At 35.3% G+C, this 19,737-nt stretch overlaps 1 protein-coding gene across 1 annotated transcript; it reads left to right on the forward strand.

The window, feature by feature from the left end:
• Positions 1–508: 508 nt before the first annotated feature.
• LOC118455607 (uncharacterized) lies at positions 509–8,330 on the forward strand. Its single transcript, XM_087838344.1, has 10 exons — positions 509–551; positions 649–691; positions 1,148–1,315; positions 1,523–1,753; positions 1,943–2,042; positions 2,413–2,651; positions 5,177–5,434; positions 6,411–6,668; positions 7,732–7,769; positions 8,103–8,330. The coding sequence occupies exons 2-10, from the start codon at positions 658–660 to the stop codon at positions 8,328–8,330; spliced, it is 1,554 nt and encodes a 517-aa protein (XP_087694470.1). The 5' UTR covers positions 509–551; positions 649–657.
• The last annotated feature ends 11,407 nt before the right edge of the window (positions 8,331–19,737 follow it).

Genomic DNA, 19,737 nt, shown 5'->3' on the forward strand with positions numbered 1-19,737 from the left:
ACAAAATTAGACTGAAAGCACAAAACAAGATCTTTAGGAATTTGTGGCAAAAGAATGAGCAAAATAACTGCAAAATGACTCTGCTTATGCAATTTTTTGATGCTTTTCAGTGAAAATGTAGTGAAGCAATGTTAATCCATTTAAACATTCATGATAAAAGCTACTCAAAGCATTCATAAAAGTCAAACAGTGATACAGCAGGTAAAATAAGTATCAAACAGCCCACCAATTTTCAAATTAAATATATTTCTAAAGATACAATGGATATGAAAAAAATGTGTACACTTTGCTTTGGAAAGAAATTGTATTTCCTGTGACCAGTGCAGTAAAGAATAAGGCTACATGTTTTTAGATCTTACTTTCAGTTACTGGCATGGAGCGATTCAGCACAAAGAATTCTCTTTTACTTCCTTAAATCTTATCTATGCTGTTCACATGATCTTTAAACATTCACTGAGCAATGGTAAGACTTTAAACAAGTTTTTCGACAGGTTAGTGCTAAGCAGCATGCACACTTAGAAACATCTGAAGTACGGGGAGTTAAAATAGTGGTAAGAACAATCTATATCCACTTTATTTATCCACTCCAAAATATGGCTGAGTGAGCTAATAATGTAACTAATTACACTGTTGTTCATCTTTTCTTAGTTGTAACTCATGGATTATACGGCGATCATCTTTGTGCTGATAGGTTGGTGCCTCTTTTTGATTAATTCTGTTTGTACTTTTGTTTGTTCTGAACAATTACAGCTCCAGAAACCTATATACACAGGGATTTTTGTATAAACCCTAAATATGGAAGAAAAAAAACAAAACAAAAAACAGTTAGTGAATGTTGTTCTCCTATAGAGTGTATTTTATTTAGGTTAAGATTTTGTCACTGAACAAAAGGTAAATGGGTAAGCATGAATACAAAAGAAAAGATGAAAGCTATAAATTCATGATAATATCTATACATTAAAAATACGAATCAAAAATAGCACTTTGCAAAGAGATTTTTGATTTATTTTTATTTGATTGTTTGTTTGTTTGTTTTTTGCTTAAAAGTTGGTGCCAAACAAAAATGTCACAAAGGAGAACAAAGTTCTGTGAAACCAGTAATGTTAAACTGAACACTACCAAAATAAAAGACAATGCTTTGTTTCAGGAGCGCTGGTTAATGGTACACTTAGTCAAACTCATCAGTACTACTATGTGAGCACCTCACTGAACTGGACGGAGGCACAGAGCCACTGCAGACATGCCTACACTGACCTGGCCACCATAGAAAGCACAGCTGACGTTAATGCTGTCAGAAGCATTGCAACAAACACAAGTAAGCTCTTAAAACTAGTATTATATATGTAACATATATGGCTATACATATAAAACAAGCTCCCAACATCTTGAGAAATGTAAATGGATTACATAAAACTAAAAGATTATATACTTTGGCTTGTTAAAGAAGAACAACAATTCCAGTTTGTGGTTATTTCTGAATTGAAAAGTCTTGTTTTTATTTAATGAACATCTTTTTGAACAGGTAAGGCATGGATAGGTCTCCATGATGACCTGGAAAACAGTTGGAGATGGTCCCTAAATGACAGCAGCTTCTACGGTCAAGGAGAGACAACATTTAGAAACTGGTACACTAATCAGCCCGACAATCTTAATGGACAGCAGTACTGTGTGGCACTTTTAAGTGGGAGTCCATACAATGGTACATGGGATGACCGTGAGTGTGACGACATCCTAAACTTTGTGTGCTATAATGGTAAGTTTATAAGAATTATACATAATATTTTTGATGGTTTGCACATTAAGAAATGTTTTTCCGCCACAATTATGAAAAAATCTATAATTAGATCACTGTTTCTTCTCAATGAACACAACACATATTAGAGATTTTACAGATATCCATTCTGACATGTTGTATTTCTTCTCTTCTTCCATATATTTCCAGGTACAATTAATGGTCAAGAATCTTTTGTTAAAGTTAATTTGCCTATGAACTGGACTGATGCTCAGAGTTTCTGCAGGAACAATTATGTTGATCTACCCAGGTACAGGATTCATCCAACCCTATTGACGACTACAAGAAATAATATTCGTTTCTAAGATTATGAAGTCATGAAAATGAGATGCAGACACGATGGTCTTTTCATTCATTTCAATTGAGGTTGCACTACACATTGCATGATGTCTCTTTACCTAAAAGATGTAAATGTTGAATTATTAAAATTAATTTATCATAAAGTGTTTAACTTTCAGTGTGTCACTAAATCCTTGAATTGTCACATAAGGTACTATGTTTCCAAAAGAACATAATAAGATACATAAGTGATGAACAATAAGTGTGTGAAACTATGTGTTAGATGCTTAGATGTCTATTGTTTAAACTCTGTATTGAAAGTTCTGCATGCCTTCTTGCAGTATACGAAATCAGACAGAAAATGACAAGATCAAAGTCACAGCAAATGGAAGCTTTGTGTGGATTGGTCTGTATCGGCAAAAGGTGTGGTCTGATGGGAGTGACTCTCTGTTTCAATTTTGGGCCACTGGGCAACCAAACTCTGGACATGAGCAGTGTGTTGCTGCAGATTTCAGTGACTCGGGACGATGGTCGGATGAATTGTGCTCCAACAGGTTTTCATCAGTCTGTTTTACGACAAGTAATAGATCTAATTTCTACTCTCACATCCTACATAGATGTTAAGTTCTGCATAAAAAAATTTAAAAATGTACTTATTGTTGCTACTTTTTGTTTATGCAAAGCCAAGATCCCAGCTAAATATAGGGAAAATACAGTATACAGGTTTATTTATATACGATTATATAAAAACACAGGCAGTAAGCACGTCTTAAGTTATTATTAATGAGGAATGTCATCTGCTGTGAGTATGCAAGTGACAAGAACTTAAGTACAAGTGTAAATTGAAAATTGATTAAGAAGTGTATTTTAACTTAAATGGTTATGTCAGTCAATACTTCAAAGAATTGCTTACTTTTTACTGCATTGTCTTTGAAATCATTAATGGGCAAAATAAATGTTGTGACTTTCTATGATTTCTGCCATGACAGTAACGTTCAGTCTAGCGGCACAAACGGAAACCAGCATCACTCTGCAGTGGAATAAAGTCAACAACAATGTCAGCTTTGTTCTCCAGTTTAATGGGACAGAGACAAACATCAGTGCACCAGCTGGAAATGGACCAGTAACTCACACAGTTTCATTTCTCACTGCTGGAACTAAATACACATTCACTCTCTACTCTGTGTTTGAGAACGTCAGAAGCAGTGGAGTCAACATTACTGCACTCACTGGTGAGTTAATCAATTGATTTAAACTGCAATACAATGTTTTCACAAACTACTGATAATAATTCAAGAATATAATTTTTTACTGTTTTTAACTAGTGAGAAATCAATTTTGAAGAATTTTTGAAACTTACTTTATTTTCTCATTTTTCCATTTAGCTCCTTCAAATGCACAAAATCTCATATCATCAGGACAAAATGAAACCAGCATCACTCTGCAGTGGAATAAAGTCAACAACAATGTCAGCTTTGTTCTCCAGTTTAATGGGACAGAGACAAGCATCAGTGCACCAGCAGGAAATGGACCAGTAATTCACACTGTCTCATCTCTCACTGCTGGAACTCAATACACATTCACTCTCTACTCTGTGTTTGAGAACGTCAGAAGCAGTGGAGTAAGCATTACTGCAGTCACTGGTAAGATATTAAATGAGTAAATAGTTAAATAGAGACAGTGGCGCAAGATTAAACATGTCTTCTTTAGAAACAGGAAGTGAGGACCTCATGCTTGCCAAAGAAAACCCAGACCACAGTAGATTGGTAAAATCTTGTATAGCACTGATTTAAACACACACAAACAATGACTGATTTTACAATACAAGCAGTTGTGTTCTGATATTACCTAGGACAAAACTTAATTCTGAGTGTGGCTAAACAATGTGATATGGCAACTTCAGAATCTTTTACATCGTGTCGTTTTTCTGTTGAGCAGTTACTGACACATTTGTTTGAAATAAAATAAAATTCTAGGTCCTCTAAGATTTGACTTCACAATGAACATGACTATTAGTTAAATATTAACAAATACAAATAATATTGGGGATGCATGTAAGGGCGACATGAGAGATCCCAATAATTTACTCCAACTTTAATTTCGGCTTCACAAAACTGAACACTCAAGGCGCAAAAAACCTAACCCTTTCACTTCCCCTCACAATGCTTGTGAGTGGAGCCACCTGGTGGTCCAACACAATAGTAATAAAAAGACACTGCATCAACTTGTACAGGGAAAAACAGGCCTTAGACATTAATTAAATGTTTTTTTTTCTTTTCTTTTTTTTCTAGCTCCCAAAATTGCACAAAACCTCATATCATCAGGACAAAATGAAACCAGCATCACTCTGCAGTGGAATAAAGTCAACAACAATGTCAGCTTTGTTCTCCAGTTTAATGGGACAGAGAAAAGCATCAGTGCACCAGCTGGAAATGGACCAGTGAATCAAACAGTCTCATCTCTCACTGCTGGAACTCAATACACATTCACTCTCTACTCTGTGTTTGAGAACGTCAGAAGCAGTGGAGTCAGCATTACTGCAGTCACTGGTGAGTTAATCAATTGATTTAAAATGCAATACAATGTTTTCACAAACTACTGATAATAATTCAAGAGAATAATTTTTTACAGTTTTTAAAATCAATTTTGAAGAATTTTTGAAACTTACTTTATTTTCTCATTTTTCCATTTAGCTCCTTCAAATGCACAAAACCTCATATCATCAGGACAAAATGAAACCAGCATCACTCTGCAGTGGAATAAAGTCAACAATAATGTCAGCTTTGTTCTCCAGTTTAATGGGACAGAGACAAGCATCAGTGCACCAGCTGGAAATGGACCAGTGAATCACACAGTCTCATCTCTCACTGCTGGAACTCAATACACATTCACTCTCTACTCTGTGTTTGAGAACGTCAGAAGCAGTGGAGTCAGCATTACTGCAGTCACTGGTGAGTTAATGAAGATTTATTTAAACTGCATCACAATGTTATCACATATTATTAATTAAAATCAACACTAAAATTTTTTTATTGTTGTTAAGTAGCGAGAAATCAATTCTAAAGAAATTTTGAACTTACTTTATTTTTCTCATTGTTTTTTTAGCTCCTTCAAATGCACAAAACCTCATATCATTAGGACAAAATGAAACCAGCATCACTCTGCAGTGGAATAAAGTCAACAACAATGTCAGCTTTGTTCTCCAGTTTAATGGTACAGAGACAAGCATCAGTGCACCAGCTGGAAATGGACCAGTGAATCAAACAGTCTCATCTCTCACTGCTGGAACTCAATACACATTCACTCTCTACTCTGTGTTTGAGAACGTCAGAAGCAGTGGAGTCAGCATTACTGCAGTCACTGGTGAGTTAATCAATTGATTTAAACTGCAATACTATATTTTCACAAACTACTGATAATAATTCAAGAACAAAAAATTTTACTGTTTTTAACTAGTGAGAAATCAATTTTGAAGAATTTTTGAAACTTACTTTGTTTTCTCATTTTTCCATTTAGCTCCTTCAAATGCACAAAACCTCATATCATCAGGACAAAATGAAACCAGCGTCACTCTGCAGTGGAATAAAGTCAACAATAATGTTAGCTTTGTTCTCCAGTTTAATGGGACAGAGACAAGCATCAGTGCACCAGCTGGAAATGGACCAGTGAATCAAACAGTCTCATCTCTCACTGCTGGAACTCAATACATATTAACTCTATACTCTGTGTTTGAGAACGTCAGAAGCAGTGGAGTCAGCATTACTGCAGTCACTGGTGAGTTAATCAATTGATTTAAACTGCAATACAATGTTTTTACATACTACTGATTATAATTCAAGAGTATAATTTTTTACAGTTTTTAACTAGTGAGAAATCAATTTTGAAGAATTTTTGAAACTTACTTTATTTTTCTCATTGTTTTTTTTAGCTCCTTCAAATGCACAAAACCTCATATCATCAGGACAAAATGAAACCAGCATCACTCTGCAGTGGAATAAAGTCAACAACAATGTCAGCTTTGTTCTCCAGTTTAATGGGACAGAGAAAACCATCAGTGCACCAGCTGGAAATGGACCAGTGAATCAAACAGTCTCATCTCTCACTGCTGGAACTCAATACACATTCACTGTCTACTCTGTGTTTGAGAACGTCAGAAGCAGTGGAGTCAGCATTACTGCAGTCACTGGTGAGTTAATCGATTGATTTAAACTGCAGTACAATGTTTTCACAAACTACTGATAATAATTCAAGAACAAAATTTTTTACTGTTTTTAACTAATGAGAAATCAATTTTGAAGAATTTTTGAAACTTACTTTATTTTCTCATTTTTCCATTTAGCTCCTTCAAATGCACAAAACCTCATATCATCAGGACAAAATGAAACCAGCATCACTCTGCAGTGGAATAAAGTCAACAACAATGTCAGCTTTGTTCTCCAGTTTAATGGCACAGAGACAAGCATCAGTGCACCAGCTGGAAATGGACCAGTGAATCAAACAGTCTCATCTCTCACTGCTGGAACTCAATACACATTCACTCTCTACTCTGTGTTTGAGAACGTCAGAAGCAGTGGAGTCAGCATTACTGCAGTCACTGGTGAGTTAATCGATTGATTTAAAATGCAATACAATGTTTTCACAAACTACTGATAATAATTCAATAGTATAATTTTTTACTGTTTTTACTAGTCAGAATTCAATTTTGAAGAATTTTTGAAACTTACTTTATTTTCTCATTTTTCCATTTAGCCCCTTCAAATGCACAAAACCTCATATCATCAGGACAAAATGAAACCAGCATCACTCTGCAGTGGAATAAGGTCAACAACAATGTCAGCTTTGTTCTCCAGTTTAATGGTACAGAGACAAGCATCAGTGCACCAGCTGGAAATAGACCAGTGAATCAAACAGTCTCATCTCTCACTGCTGGAACTCAATACACATTCACTCTCTACTCTGTGTTTGAGAACGTCAGAAGCAGGGGAGTCAGCATTACTGCAGTCACTGGTGAGTTAATGAAGATTTATTTAAACTGCATCACAATGTTATCACATATTATTAATTAAAATCAACACTAAAATTTTTTTATTGTTGTTAAGTAGCGAGAAATCAATTCTAAAGAAATTTTGAACTTACTTTATTTTTCTCATTGTTTTTTAGCTCCTTCAAATGCCCAAAACCTCATATCATCAGGACAAAATGAAACCAGCATCACTCTGCAGTGGAATAAAGTCAACAACAATGTCAGCTTTGTTCTCCAGTTTAATGGGACAGAGAAAAGCATCAGTGCACCAGCTGGAAATGGACCAGTGAATCACACAGTCTCATCTCTCACTGCTGGAACTCAATACACATTCACTCTCTACTCTGTGTTTGAGAACGTCAGAAGCAGAGGAGTCAGCATTACTGCAGTCACTGGTGAGTTAATCAATTGATTTAAACTGCAATACAATGTTTTTACATACTACTGATTATAATTCAAGAGTATAATTTTTTACAGTTTTTAACTAGTGAGAAATCAATTTTGAAGAATTTTTGAAACTTACTTTATTTTTCTCATTGTTTTTTTTAGCTCCTTCAAATGCACAAAACCTCATATCATCAGGACAAAATGAAACCAGCATCACTCTGCAGTGGAATAAAGTCAACAACAATGTCAGCTTTGTTCTCCAGTTTAATGGGACAGAGAAAACCATCAGTGCACCAGCTGGAAATGGACCAGTGAATCAAACAGTCTCATCTCTCACTGCTGGAACTCAATACACATTCACTCTCTACTCTGTGTTTGAGAACGTCAGAAGCAGAGGAGTCAGCATTACTGCAGTCACTGGTGAGTTAATCAATTGATTTAAACTGCAATACAATGTTTTTACATACTACTGATTATAATTCAAGAGTATAATTTTTTACAGTTTTTAACTAGTGAGAAATCAATTTTGAAGAATTTTTGAAACTTACTTTATTTTTCTCATTGTTTTTTTTAGCTCCTTCAAATGCACAAAACCTCATATCATCAGGACAAAATGAAACCAGCATCACTCTGCAGTGGAATAAAGTCAACAACAATGTCAGCTTTGTTCTCCAGTTTAATGGGACAGAGAAAAGCATCAGTGCACCAGCTGGAAATGGACCAGTGAATCAAACAGTCTCATCTCTCACTGCTGGAACTCAATACACATTCACTCTCTACTCTGTGTTTGAGAACGTCAGAAGCAGTGGAGTCAGCATTACTGCAGTCACTGGTGAGTTAATCGAGTGATTTAAAATGCAATACAATGTTTTTAAAAACTACTGATAATAATTCAATAGTATAATTTTTTACTGTTTTTAACTAGTCAGAATTCAATTTTGAAGAATTTTTGAAACTTACTTTATTTTCTCATTTTTCCATTTAGCTCCTTCAAATGCACAAAACCTCATATCATCAGGACAAAATGAAACCAGCATCACTCTGCAGTGGAATAAAGTCAACAACAATGTCAGCTTTGTTCTCCAGTTTAATGGCACAGAGACAAGCATCAGTGCACCAGCTGGAAATAGACCAGTGAATCACACAGTCTCATCTCTCACTGCTGGAACTCAATACACATTCACTCTCTACTCTGTGTTTGAGAACGTCAGAAGCAGTGGAGTCAGCATTACTGCAGTCACTGGTGAGTTAATCAATTGATTTAAACTGCAATACAATGTTTTCACAAACTACTCATAATAATTCAAGAATAAAATTTTTTACTGTTTTTAACTAGTGAGAAATCAATTTTGAAGAATTTTTGAAACTTACTTTATTTTCGCATTTTTACATTTAGCTCCTTCAAATGCACAAAACCTCATATCATCAGGACAAAATGAAACCAGCATCACTCTGCAGTGGAATAAAGTCAACAACAATGTCAGCTTTGTTCTCCAGTTTAATGGGACAGAGAAAAACATCAGTGCACCAGCTGGAAATGGACCAGTGACACAAACAGTCTCATCTCTCACTGCTGGAACTCAATACACATTCACTCTCTACTCTGTGTTTGAGAACGTCAGAAGCAGTGGAGTCAGCATTACTGCAGTCACTGGTGAGTTAATCAATTGATTTAAACTGCAATACAATGTTTTTACATACTACTGATTATAATTCAAGAGTATAATTTTTTACAGTTTTTAACTAGTGAGAAATCAATTTTGAAGAATTTTTGAAACTTACTTTATTTTTCTCATTGTTTTTTTTAGCTCCTTCAAATGCACAAAACCTCATATCATCAGGACAAAATGAAACCAGCATCACTCTGCAGTGGAATAAAGTCAACAACAATGTCAGCTTTGTTCTCCAGTTTAATGGGACAGAGAAAAGCATCAGTGCACCAGCTGGAAATGGACCAGTGAATCAAACAGTCTCATCTCTCACTGCTGGAACTCAATACACATTCACTCTCTACTCTGTGTTTGAGAACGTCAGAAGCAGTGGAGTCAGCATTACTGCAGTCACTGGTGAGTTAATCGAGTGATTTAAAATGCAATACAATGTTTTTAAAAACTACTGATAATAATTCAATAGTATAATTTTTTACAGTTTTTAACTAGTCAGAATTCAATTTTGAAGAATTTTTGAAACTTACTTTATTTTCTCATTTTTCCATTTAGCTCCTTCAAATGCACAAAACCTCATATCATCAGGACAAAATGAAACCAGCATCACTCTGCAGTGGAATAAAGTCAACAACAATGTCAGCTTTGTTCTCCAGTTTAATGGCACAGAGACAAGCATCAGTGCACCAGCTGGAAATAGACCAGTGAATCACACAGTCTCATCTCTCACTGCTGGAACTCAATACACATTCACTCTCTACTCTGTGTTTGAGAACGTCAGAAGCAGTGGAGTCAGCATTACTGCAGTCACTGGTTAGTTAATGAATGTTAGTGATATGTTACAAACCAACTTCAGCAATGTTTGTTCACAGAAGGAAATCCAAACATAGAAAATGTTAAATGCACTACATCTTTGACTGACCAATGTAACATTTTAAATCAATCTCTAGACAATATTTAATGATGTCTGAAGGTGCAGTAAATTTGGTTCCGCTTAATAATCGATCAAGAAGATTTGGGGCATTAGAAGTTTAAACTCAGCAACATATGATGGAAAACATAAATAAATAATTTTCATATTCAAATTAGAAACAATAACTTATAATGAAGAGCAGTTACTGACAATCATGGTACATCAATACTTTATTGTTGTACTAGCAGTAAGGATTGGTCCATTGATGTTTAGCAAGACCTGCTATTGAAACTAAAAGCTGGTATGTGTACTGCTTGCACAAGAGAAAGCAAACACATTTTAATACTTTCTTAAAAAAGTCACTTCACTCCTCATTTTCTCTCTCAGCTCCTCCAGATGCTGAAGGATTCAAATCAACAGGACAAAATGAAACCAGCATCACTCTGCAGTGGAATAAAGTCAACAACAATGTCAGCTTTGTTCTCCAGTTTAATGGCACAGAGAAAACCATCAGTGCACCAGCTGGAAATGGACCAGTGAATCAAACAGTCTCATCTCTCACTGCTGGAACTCAATACACATTCACTGTCTACTCTGTGTTTGAGAACGTCAGAAGCAGTGGAGTCAGCATTACTGCAGTCACTGGTGAGTTAATCGATTGATTTAAACTGCAGTACAATGTTTTCACAAACTACTGATAATAATTCAAGAACAAAAATTTTTACTGTTTTTAACTAATGAGAAATCAATTTTGAAGAATTTTTGAAACTTACTTTATTTTCTCATTTTTCCATTTAGCTCCTTCAAATGCACAAAACCTCATATCATCAGGACAAAATGAAACCAGCATCACTCTGCAGTGGAATAAAGTCAACAACAATGTCAGCTTTGTTCTCCAGTTTAATGGCACAGAGACAAGCATCAGTGCACCAGCTGGAAATGGACCAGTGAATCAAACAGTCTCATCTCTCACTGCTGGAACTCAATACACATTCACTCTCTACTCTGTGTTTGAGAACGTCAGAAGCAGTGGAGTCAGCATTACTGCAGTCACTGGTGAGTTAATCGATTGATTTAAAATGCAATACAATGTTTTCACAAACTACTGATAATAATTCAATAGTATAATTTTTTACTGTTTTTAACTAGTCAGAATTCAATTTTGAAGAATTTTTGAAACTTACTTTATTTTCTCATTTTTCCATTTAGCCCCTTCAAATGCACAAAACCTCATATCATCAGGACAAAATGAAACCAGCATCACTCTGCAGTGGAATAAGGTCAACAACAATGTCAGCTTTGTTCTCCAGTTTAATGGTACAGAGACAAGCATCAGTGCACCAGCTGGAAATAGACCAGTGAATCAAACAGTCTCATCTCTCACTCCTGGAACTCAATACACATTCACTCTCTACTCTGTGTTTGAGAACGTCAGAAGCAGTGGAGTCAGCATTACTGCAGTCACTGGTGAGTTAATGAAGATTTATTTAAACTGCATCACAATGTTATCACATATTATTAATTAAAATCAACACTAAAAAATTTTTATTGTTGTTAAGTAGCGAGAAATCAATTCTAAAGAAATTTTGAACTTACTTTATTTTTCTCATTGTTTTTTAGCTCCTTCAAATGCCCAAAACCTCATATCATCAGGACAAAATGAAACCAGCATCACTCTGCAGTGGAATAAAGTCAACAACAATGTCAGCTTTGTTCTCCAGTTTAATGGTACAGAGACAAGCATCAGTGCACCAGCTGGAAATGGACCAGTGAATCACACAGTCTCATCTCTCACTGCTGGAACTCAATACACATTCACTCTCTACTCTGTGTTTGAGAACGTCAGAAGCAGAGGAGTCAGCATTACTGCAGTGACTGGTGAGTTAATCAATTGATTTAAACTGCAATACAATGTTTTTACATACTACTGATTATAATTCAAGAGTATAATTTTTTACAGTTTTTAACTAGTGAGAAATCAATTTTGAATAATTTTTTAAAATTACTTTATTTTTCTCATTGTTTTTTTTAGCTCCTTCAAATGCACAAAACCTCATATCATCAGGACAAAATGAAACCAGCATCACTCTGCAGTGGAATAAAGTCAACAACAATGTCAGCTTTTTTCTCCAGTTTAATGGGACAGAGAAAAGCATCAGTGCACCAGCTGGAAATGGACCAGTGAATCAAACAGTCTCATCTCTCACTGCTGGAACTCAATACACATTCACTCTCTACTCTGTGTTTGAGAACGTCAGAAGCAGTGGAGTCAGCATTACTGCAGTCACTGGTGAGTTAATCGATTGATTTAAAATGCAATACAATGTTTTTAAAAACTACTGAAAATAATTCAATAGTATAATTTTTTACTGTTTTTAACTAGTCAGAATTCAATTTTGAAGAATTTTTGAAACTTACTTTATTTTCTCATTTTTCCATTTAGCCCCTTCAAATGCACAAAACCTCATATCATTAGGACAAAATGAAACCAGCATCACTCTGCAGTGGAATAAAGTCAACAACAATGTCAGCTTTGTTCTCCAGTTTAATGGCACAGAGAAAACCATCAGTGCACCAGCTGGAAATGGACCAGTGAATCACACAGTCTCATCTCTCACTGCTGGAACTCAATACACATTCACTCTCTACTCTGTGTTTGAGAACGTCAGAAGCAGTGGAGTCAGCATTACTGCAGTCACTGGTGAGTTAATCAATTGACTTAAACTGCAGTACAATGTTTTCACAAACTACTGATAATAATTCAAGAACAAAAATTTTTACTGTTTTTAACTAGTGAGAAATCAATTTTGAAGAATTTTTGAAACTTACTTTATTTTCTCATTTTTTCATTTAGCTCCTTCAAATGCACAAAACCTCATATCATCAGGACAAAATGAAACCAGCATCACTCTGCAGTGGAATAAAGTCAACAACAATGTCAGCTTTGTTCTCCAGTTTAATGGCACAGAGACAAGCATCAGTGCACCAGCTGGAAATAGACCAGTGAATCACACAGTCTCATCTCTCACTCCTGGAACTCAATACACATTCACTCTCTACTCTGTGTTTGAGAACGTCAGAAGCAGTGGAGTCAGCATTACTGCAGTCACTGGTGAGTTAATGAAGATTTATTTAAACTGCATCACAATGTTATCACATATTATTAATTAAAATCAACACTAAAAATTTTTTATTGTTGTTAAGTAGCGAGAAATCAATTCTAAAGAAATTTTGAACTTACTTTATTTTTCTCATTGTTTTTTAGCTCCTTCAAATGCCCAAAACCTCATATCATCAGGACAAAATGAAACCAGCATCACTCTGCAGTGGAATAAAGTCAACAACAATGTCAGCTTTGTTCTCCAGTTTAATGGTACAGAGACAAGCATCAGTGCACCAGCTGGAAATGGACCAGTGAATCACACAGTCTCATCTCTCACTGCTGGAACTCAATACACATTCACTCTCTACTCTGTGTTTGAGAACGTCAGAAGCAGTGGAGTCAACATTACTGCAGTCACTGGTGAGTTAATCAATTGATTTAAACTGCAGTACAATGTTTTCACAAACTACTGATAATAATTCAAGAACAAAAATTTTTACTGTTTTTAACTAGTGAGAAATCAATTTTGAAGAATTTTTGAAACTTACTTTATTTTCTCATTTTTTCATTTAGCTCCTTCAAATGCACAAAACCTCATATCATCAGGACAAAATGAAACCAGCATCACTCTGCAGTGGAATAAAATCAACAACAATGTCAGCTTTTTTCTCCAGTTTAATGGGACAGAGAAAAGCATCAGTGCACCAGCTGGAAATGGACCAGTGAATCAAACAGTCTCATCTCTCACTGCTGGAACTCAATACTCATTCACTCTCTACTCTGTGTTTGAGAACGTCAGAAGCAGAGGAGTCAGCATTACTGCAGTGACTGGTGAGTTAATCAATTGATTTAAACTGCAATACAATGTTTTTACATACTACTGATTATAATTCAAGAGTATAATTTTTTACAGTTTTTAACTAGTGAGAAATCAATTTTGAATAATTTTTGAAACTTACTTTATTTTTCTCATTGTTTTTTTTAGCTCCTTCAAATGCACAAAACCTCATATCATCAGGACAAAATGAAACCAGCATCACTCTGCAGTGGAATAAAGTCAACAACAATGTCAGCTTTTTTCTCCAGTTTAATGGGACAGAGAAAAGCATCAGTGCACCAGCTGGAAATGGACCAGTGAATCAAACAGTCTCATCTCTCACTGCTGGAACTCAATACACATTCACTCTCTACTCTGTGTTTGAGAACGTCAGAAGCAGTGGAGTCAGCATTACTGCAGTCACTGGTGAGTTAATCGATTGATTTAAAATGCAATACAATGTTTTTAAAAACTACTGAAAATAATTCAATAGTATAATTTTTTACTGTTTTTAACTAGTCAGAATTCAATTTTGAAGAATTTTTGAAACTTACTTTATTTTCTCATTTTTCCATTTAGCCCCTTCAAATGCACAAAACCTCATATCATTAGGACAAAATGAAACCAGCATCACTCTGCAGTGGAATAAAGTCAACAACAATGTCAGCTTTGTTCTCCAGTTTAATGGCACAGAGAAAACCATCAGTGCACCAGCTGGAAATGGACCAGTGAATCACACAGTCTCATCTCTCACTGCTGGAACTCAATACACATTCACTCTCTACTCTGTGTTTGAGAACGTCAGAAGCAGTGGAGTCAGCATTACTGCAGTCACTGGTGAGTTAATCAATTGACTTAAACTGCAGTACAATGTTTTCACAAACTACTGATAATAATTCAAGAACAAAAATTTTTACTGTTTTTAACTAGTGAGAAATCAATTTTGAAGAATTTTTGAAACTTACTTTATTTTCTCATTTTTTCATTTAGCTCCTTCAAATGCACAAAACCTCATATCATCAGGACAAAATGAAACCAGCATCACTCTGCAGTGGAATAAAGTCAACAACAATGTCAGCTTTGTTCTCCAGTTTAATGGCACAGAGACAAGCATCAGTGCACCAGCTGGAAATAGACCAGTGAATCACACAGTCTCATCTCTCACTGCTGGAACTCAATACACATTCACTCTCTACTCTGTGTTTGAGAACGTCAGAAGCAGTGGAGTCAGCATTACTGCAGTCACTGGTGAGTTAATGAATGTTAGTGATATGTTACAAACCAACTTCAGCAATGTTTGTTCACAGAAGGAAATCCAAACATAGAAAATGTTAAATGCACTACATCTTTGACTGACCAATGTAACATTTTAAATCAATCTCTAGACAATATTTAATGATGTCTGAAGGTGCAGTAAATTTGGTTCCGCTTAATAATCGATCAAGAAGATTTGGGGCATTAGAAGTTTAAACTCAGCAACATATGATGGAAAACATAAATAAATAATTTTCATATTCAAATTAGAAACAATAACTTATAATGAAGAGCAGTTACTAACAATCATGGTACATCAATACTTTATTGTTGTACTAGCAGTAAGGATTGGTCCATTGATGTTTAGCAAGACCTGCTATTGAAACTAAAAGCTGGTATGTGTACTGCTTGCACAAGAGAAAGCAAACACATTTTAATACTTTCTTAAACAAGTCACTTCACTCCTCATTTTCTCTCTCAGCTCCTCCAGATGCTGAAGGATTCAAATCAACAGGACAAAATGAAACCAGCATCACTCTGCAGTGGAATAAAGTCAACAACAATGTCAGCTTTGTTCTCCAGTTTAATGGCACAGAGAAAACCATCAGTGCACCAGCTGGAAATGGACCAGTGAATCAAACAGTCTCATCTCTCACTGCTGGAACTCAATACACATTCACTGTCTACTCTGTGTTTGAGAACGTCAGAAGCAGTGGAGTCAGCATTACTGCAGTCACTGGTGAGTTAATCGATTGATTTAAACTGCAGTACAATGTTTTCACAAACTACTGATAATAATTCAAGAACAAAAATTTTTACTGTTTTTAACTAATGAGAAATCAATTTTGAAGAATTTTTGAAACTTACTTTATTTTCTCATTTTTCCATTTAGCTCCTTCAAATGCACAAAACCTCATATCATCAGGACAAAATGAAACCAGCATCACTCTGCAGTGGAATAAAGTCAACAACAATGTCAGCTTTGTTCTCCAGTTTAATGGCACAGAGACAAGCATCAGTGCACCAGCTGGAAATGGACCAGTGAATCAAACAGTCTCATCTCTCACTGCTGGAACTCAATACACATTCACTCTCTACTCTGTGTTTGAGAACGTCAGAAGCAGTGGAGTCAGCATTACTGCAGTCACTGGTGAGTTAATCGATTGATTTAAAATGCAATACAATGTTTTCACAAACTACTGATAATAATTCAATAGTATAATTTTTTACTGTTTTTAACTAGTCAGAATTCAATTTTGAAGAATTTTTGAAACTTACTTTATTTTCTCATTTTTCCATTTAGCCCCTTCAAATGCACAAAACCTCATATCATCAGGACAAAATGAAACCAGCATCACTCTGCAGTGGAATAAAGTCAACAACAATGTCAGCTTTGTTCTCCAGTTTAATGGTACAGAGACAAGCATCAGTGCACCAGCTGGAAATAGACCAGTGAATCAAACAGTCTCATCTCTCACTCCTGGAACTCAATACACATTCACTCTCTACTCTGTGTTTGAGAACGTCAGAAGCAGTGGAGTCAGCATTACTGCAGTCACTGGTGAGTTAATGAAGATTTATTTAAACTGCATCACAATGTTATCACATATTATTAATTAAAATCAACACTAAAATTTTTTTATTGTTGTTAAGTAGCGAGAAATCAATTCTAAAGAAATTTTGAACTTACTTTATTTTTCTCATTGTTTTTTAGCTCCTTCAAATGCCCAAAACCTCATATCATCAGGACAAAATGAAACCAGCATCACTCTGCAGTGGAATAAAGTCAACAACAATGTCAGCTTTGTTCTCCAGTTTAATGGTACAGAGACAAGCATCAGTGCACCAGCTGGAAATGGACCAGTGAATCACACAGTCTCATCTCTCACTGCTGGAACTCAATACACATTCACTCTCTACTCTGTGTTTGAGAACGTCAGAAGCAGTGGAGTCAACATTACTGCAGTCACTGGTGAGTTAATCAATTGATTTAAACTGCAGTACAATGTTTTCACAAACTACTGATAATAATTCAAGAACAAAAATTTTTACTGTTTTTAACTAGTGAGAAATCAATTTTGAAGAATTTTTGAAACTTACTTTATTTTCTCATTTTTCCATTTAGCCCCTTCAAATGCACAAAACCTCATATCATTAGGACAAAATGAAACCAGCATCACTCTGCAGTGGAATAAAGTCAACAACAATGTCAGCTTTGTTCTCCAGTTTAATGGCACAGAGACAAGCATCAGTGCACCAGCTGGAAATGGACCAGTGAATCACACAGTCTCATCTCTCACTGCTGGAACTCAATACACATTCACTCTCTACTCTGTGTTTGAGAACGTCAGAAGCAGTGGAGTCAGCATTACTGCAGTCACTGGTGAGTTAATCGAGTGATTTAAAATGCAATACAATGTTTTCACAAACTACTGATAATAATTCAATAGTATAATTTTTTACTGTTTTTAACTAGTCAGAATTCAATTTTGAAGAATTTTTGAAACTTACTTTATTTTCTCATTTTTCCATTTAGCTCCTTCAAATGCACAAAACCTCATATCATCAGGACAAAATGAAACCAGCATCACTCTGCAGTGGAATAAAGTCAACAACAATGTCAGCTTTGTTCTCCAGTTTAATGGCACAGAGACAAGCATCAGTGCACCAGCTGGAAATAGACCAGTGAATCAAACAGTCTCATCTCTCACTGCTGGAACTCAATACACATTCACTCTCTACTCTGTGTTTGAGAACGTCAGAAGCAGTGGAGTCAGCATTACTGCAGTCACTGGTGAGTTAATCGATTGATTTAAACTGCAATACAATGTTTTCACAAACTACTCATAATAATTCAAGAATAAAATTTTTTACTGTTTTTAACTAGTGAGAAATCAATTTTGAAGAATTTTTGAAACTTACTTTATTTTCGCATTTTTACATTTAGCTCCTTCAAATGCACAAAACCTCATATCATCAGGACAAAATGAAACCAGCATCACTCTGCAGTGGAATAAAGTCAACAACAATGTCAGCTTTGTTCTCCAGTTTAATGGGACAGAGAAAAACATCAGTGCACCAGCTGGAAATGGACCAGTGACACAAACAGTCTCATCTCTCACTGCTGGAACTCAATACACATTCACTCTCTACTCTGTGTTTGAGAACGTCAGAAGCAGTGGAGTCAGCATTACTGCAGTCACTGGTTAGTTAATGAATGTTAGTGATATGTTACAAACCAACTTCAGCAATGTTTGTTCACAGAAGGAAATCCAAACATAGAAAATGTTAAATGCACTACATCTTTGACTGACCAATGTAACATTTTAAATCAATCTCTAGACAATATTTAATGATGTCTGAAGGTGCAGTAAATTTGGTTCCGCTTAATAATCGATCAAGAAGATTTGGGGCATTAGAAGTTTAAACTCAGCAACATATGATGGAAAACATAAATAAATAATTTTCATATTCAAATTAGAAACAATAACTTATAATGAAGAGCAGTTACTGACAATCATGGTACATCAATACTTTATTGTTGTACTAGCAGTAAGGATTGGTCCATTGATGTTTAGCAAGACCTGCTACTGAAACTAAAAGCTGGTATGTGTACTGCTTGCACAAGAGAAAGCAAACACATTTTAATACTTTCTTAAACAAGTCACTTCACTCCTCATTTTCTCTCTCAGCTCCTCCAGATGCTGAAGGATTCAAATCAACAGGACAAAATGAAACCAGCATCACTCTGCAGTGGAATAAAATCAACAACAATGTCAGCTTTGTTCTCCAGTTTAATGGTACAGAGATAAACATCAGTGCACCAGCTGGAAATGGACCAGTAACTCACACAGTCTCATCTCTCACTGCTGGAACTCAATACACATTCACTCTCTACTCTGTGTTTGAGAACGTCAGAAGCAGTGGAGTCAGCATTACTGCAGTCACTGGTGAGTTAATCAATTTATTTAAACTGCAATACAATTTTTTTCACAAACTACTGATAATAATTAAACAGTATAATTTTTTAGTGTTTTTTTGTACTTGTCAGAATTCAATTTTCAGGAAAACAGTTGCATAATTTGAATTTAATTTGAATTTTTTTTTTCATGTAAAAACACCACTGATTCTGCTTCCTATATCTTAAGGGCCTAGTAAGTATTTGCATTTCTTTAATTTGGTGCACTTCTGAATTATTTCTTTGTGTCTGCAATTATCTCTTTGTGTCATTTGGTCATTTTAGTTTTTGTTTTTTACTTATATCTGTCTGATGGGTTTGGATCTGGAAATCCAGTTGGAAAGCTATGTAAAATATTTTATACTTTATTAACTATCAAACATAGAAACTAGGGATGCAACAATACCAATTTTTTCAAACCGATACTTGGATCTGAGTACTTGCCGATACAGAGTACAAAAACCGATACTTCTACCACACACACACACACAAATGCAATGAATTGGAAGACAGGTTTTATTTTATTCTCTTCCGATAATAAATAATA

The sequence above is a fragment of the Neolamprologus brichardi genome, chromosome 3 (genome assembly GCF_056152115.1).
Source record: "Neolamprologus brichardi isolate AB-2024 chromosome 3, ASM5615211v1, whole genome shotgun sequence".
Taxonomy (NCBI): domain Eukaryota; kingdom Metazoa; phylum Chordata; class Actinopteri; order Cichliformes; family Cichlidae; genus Neolamprologus; species Neolamprologus brichardi.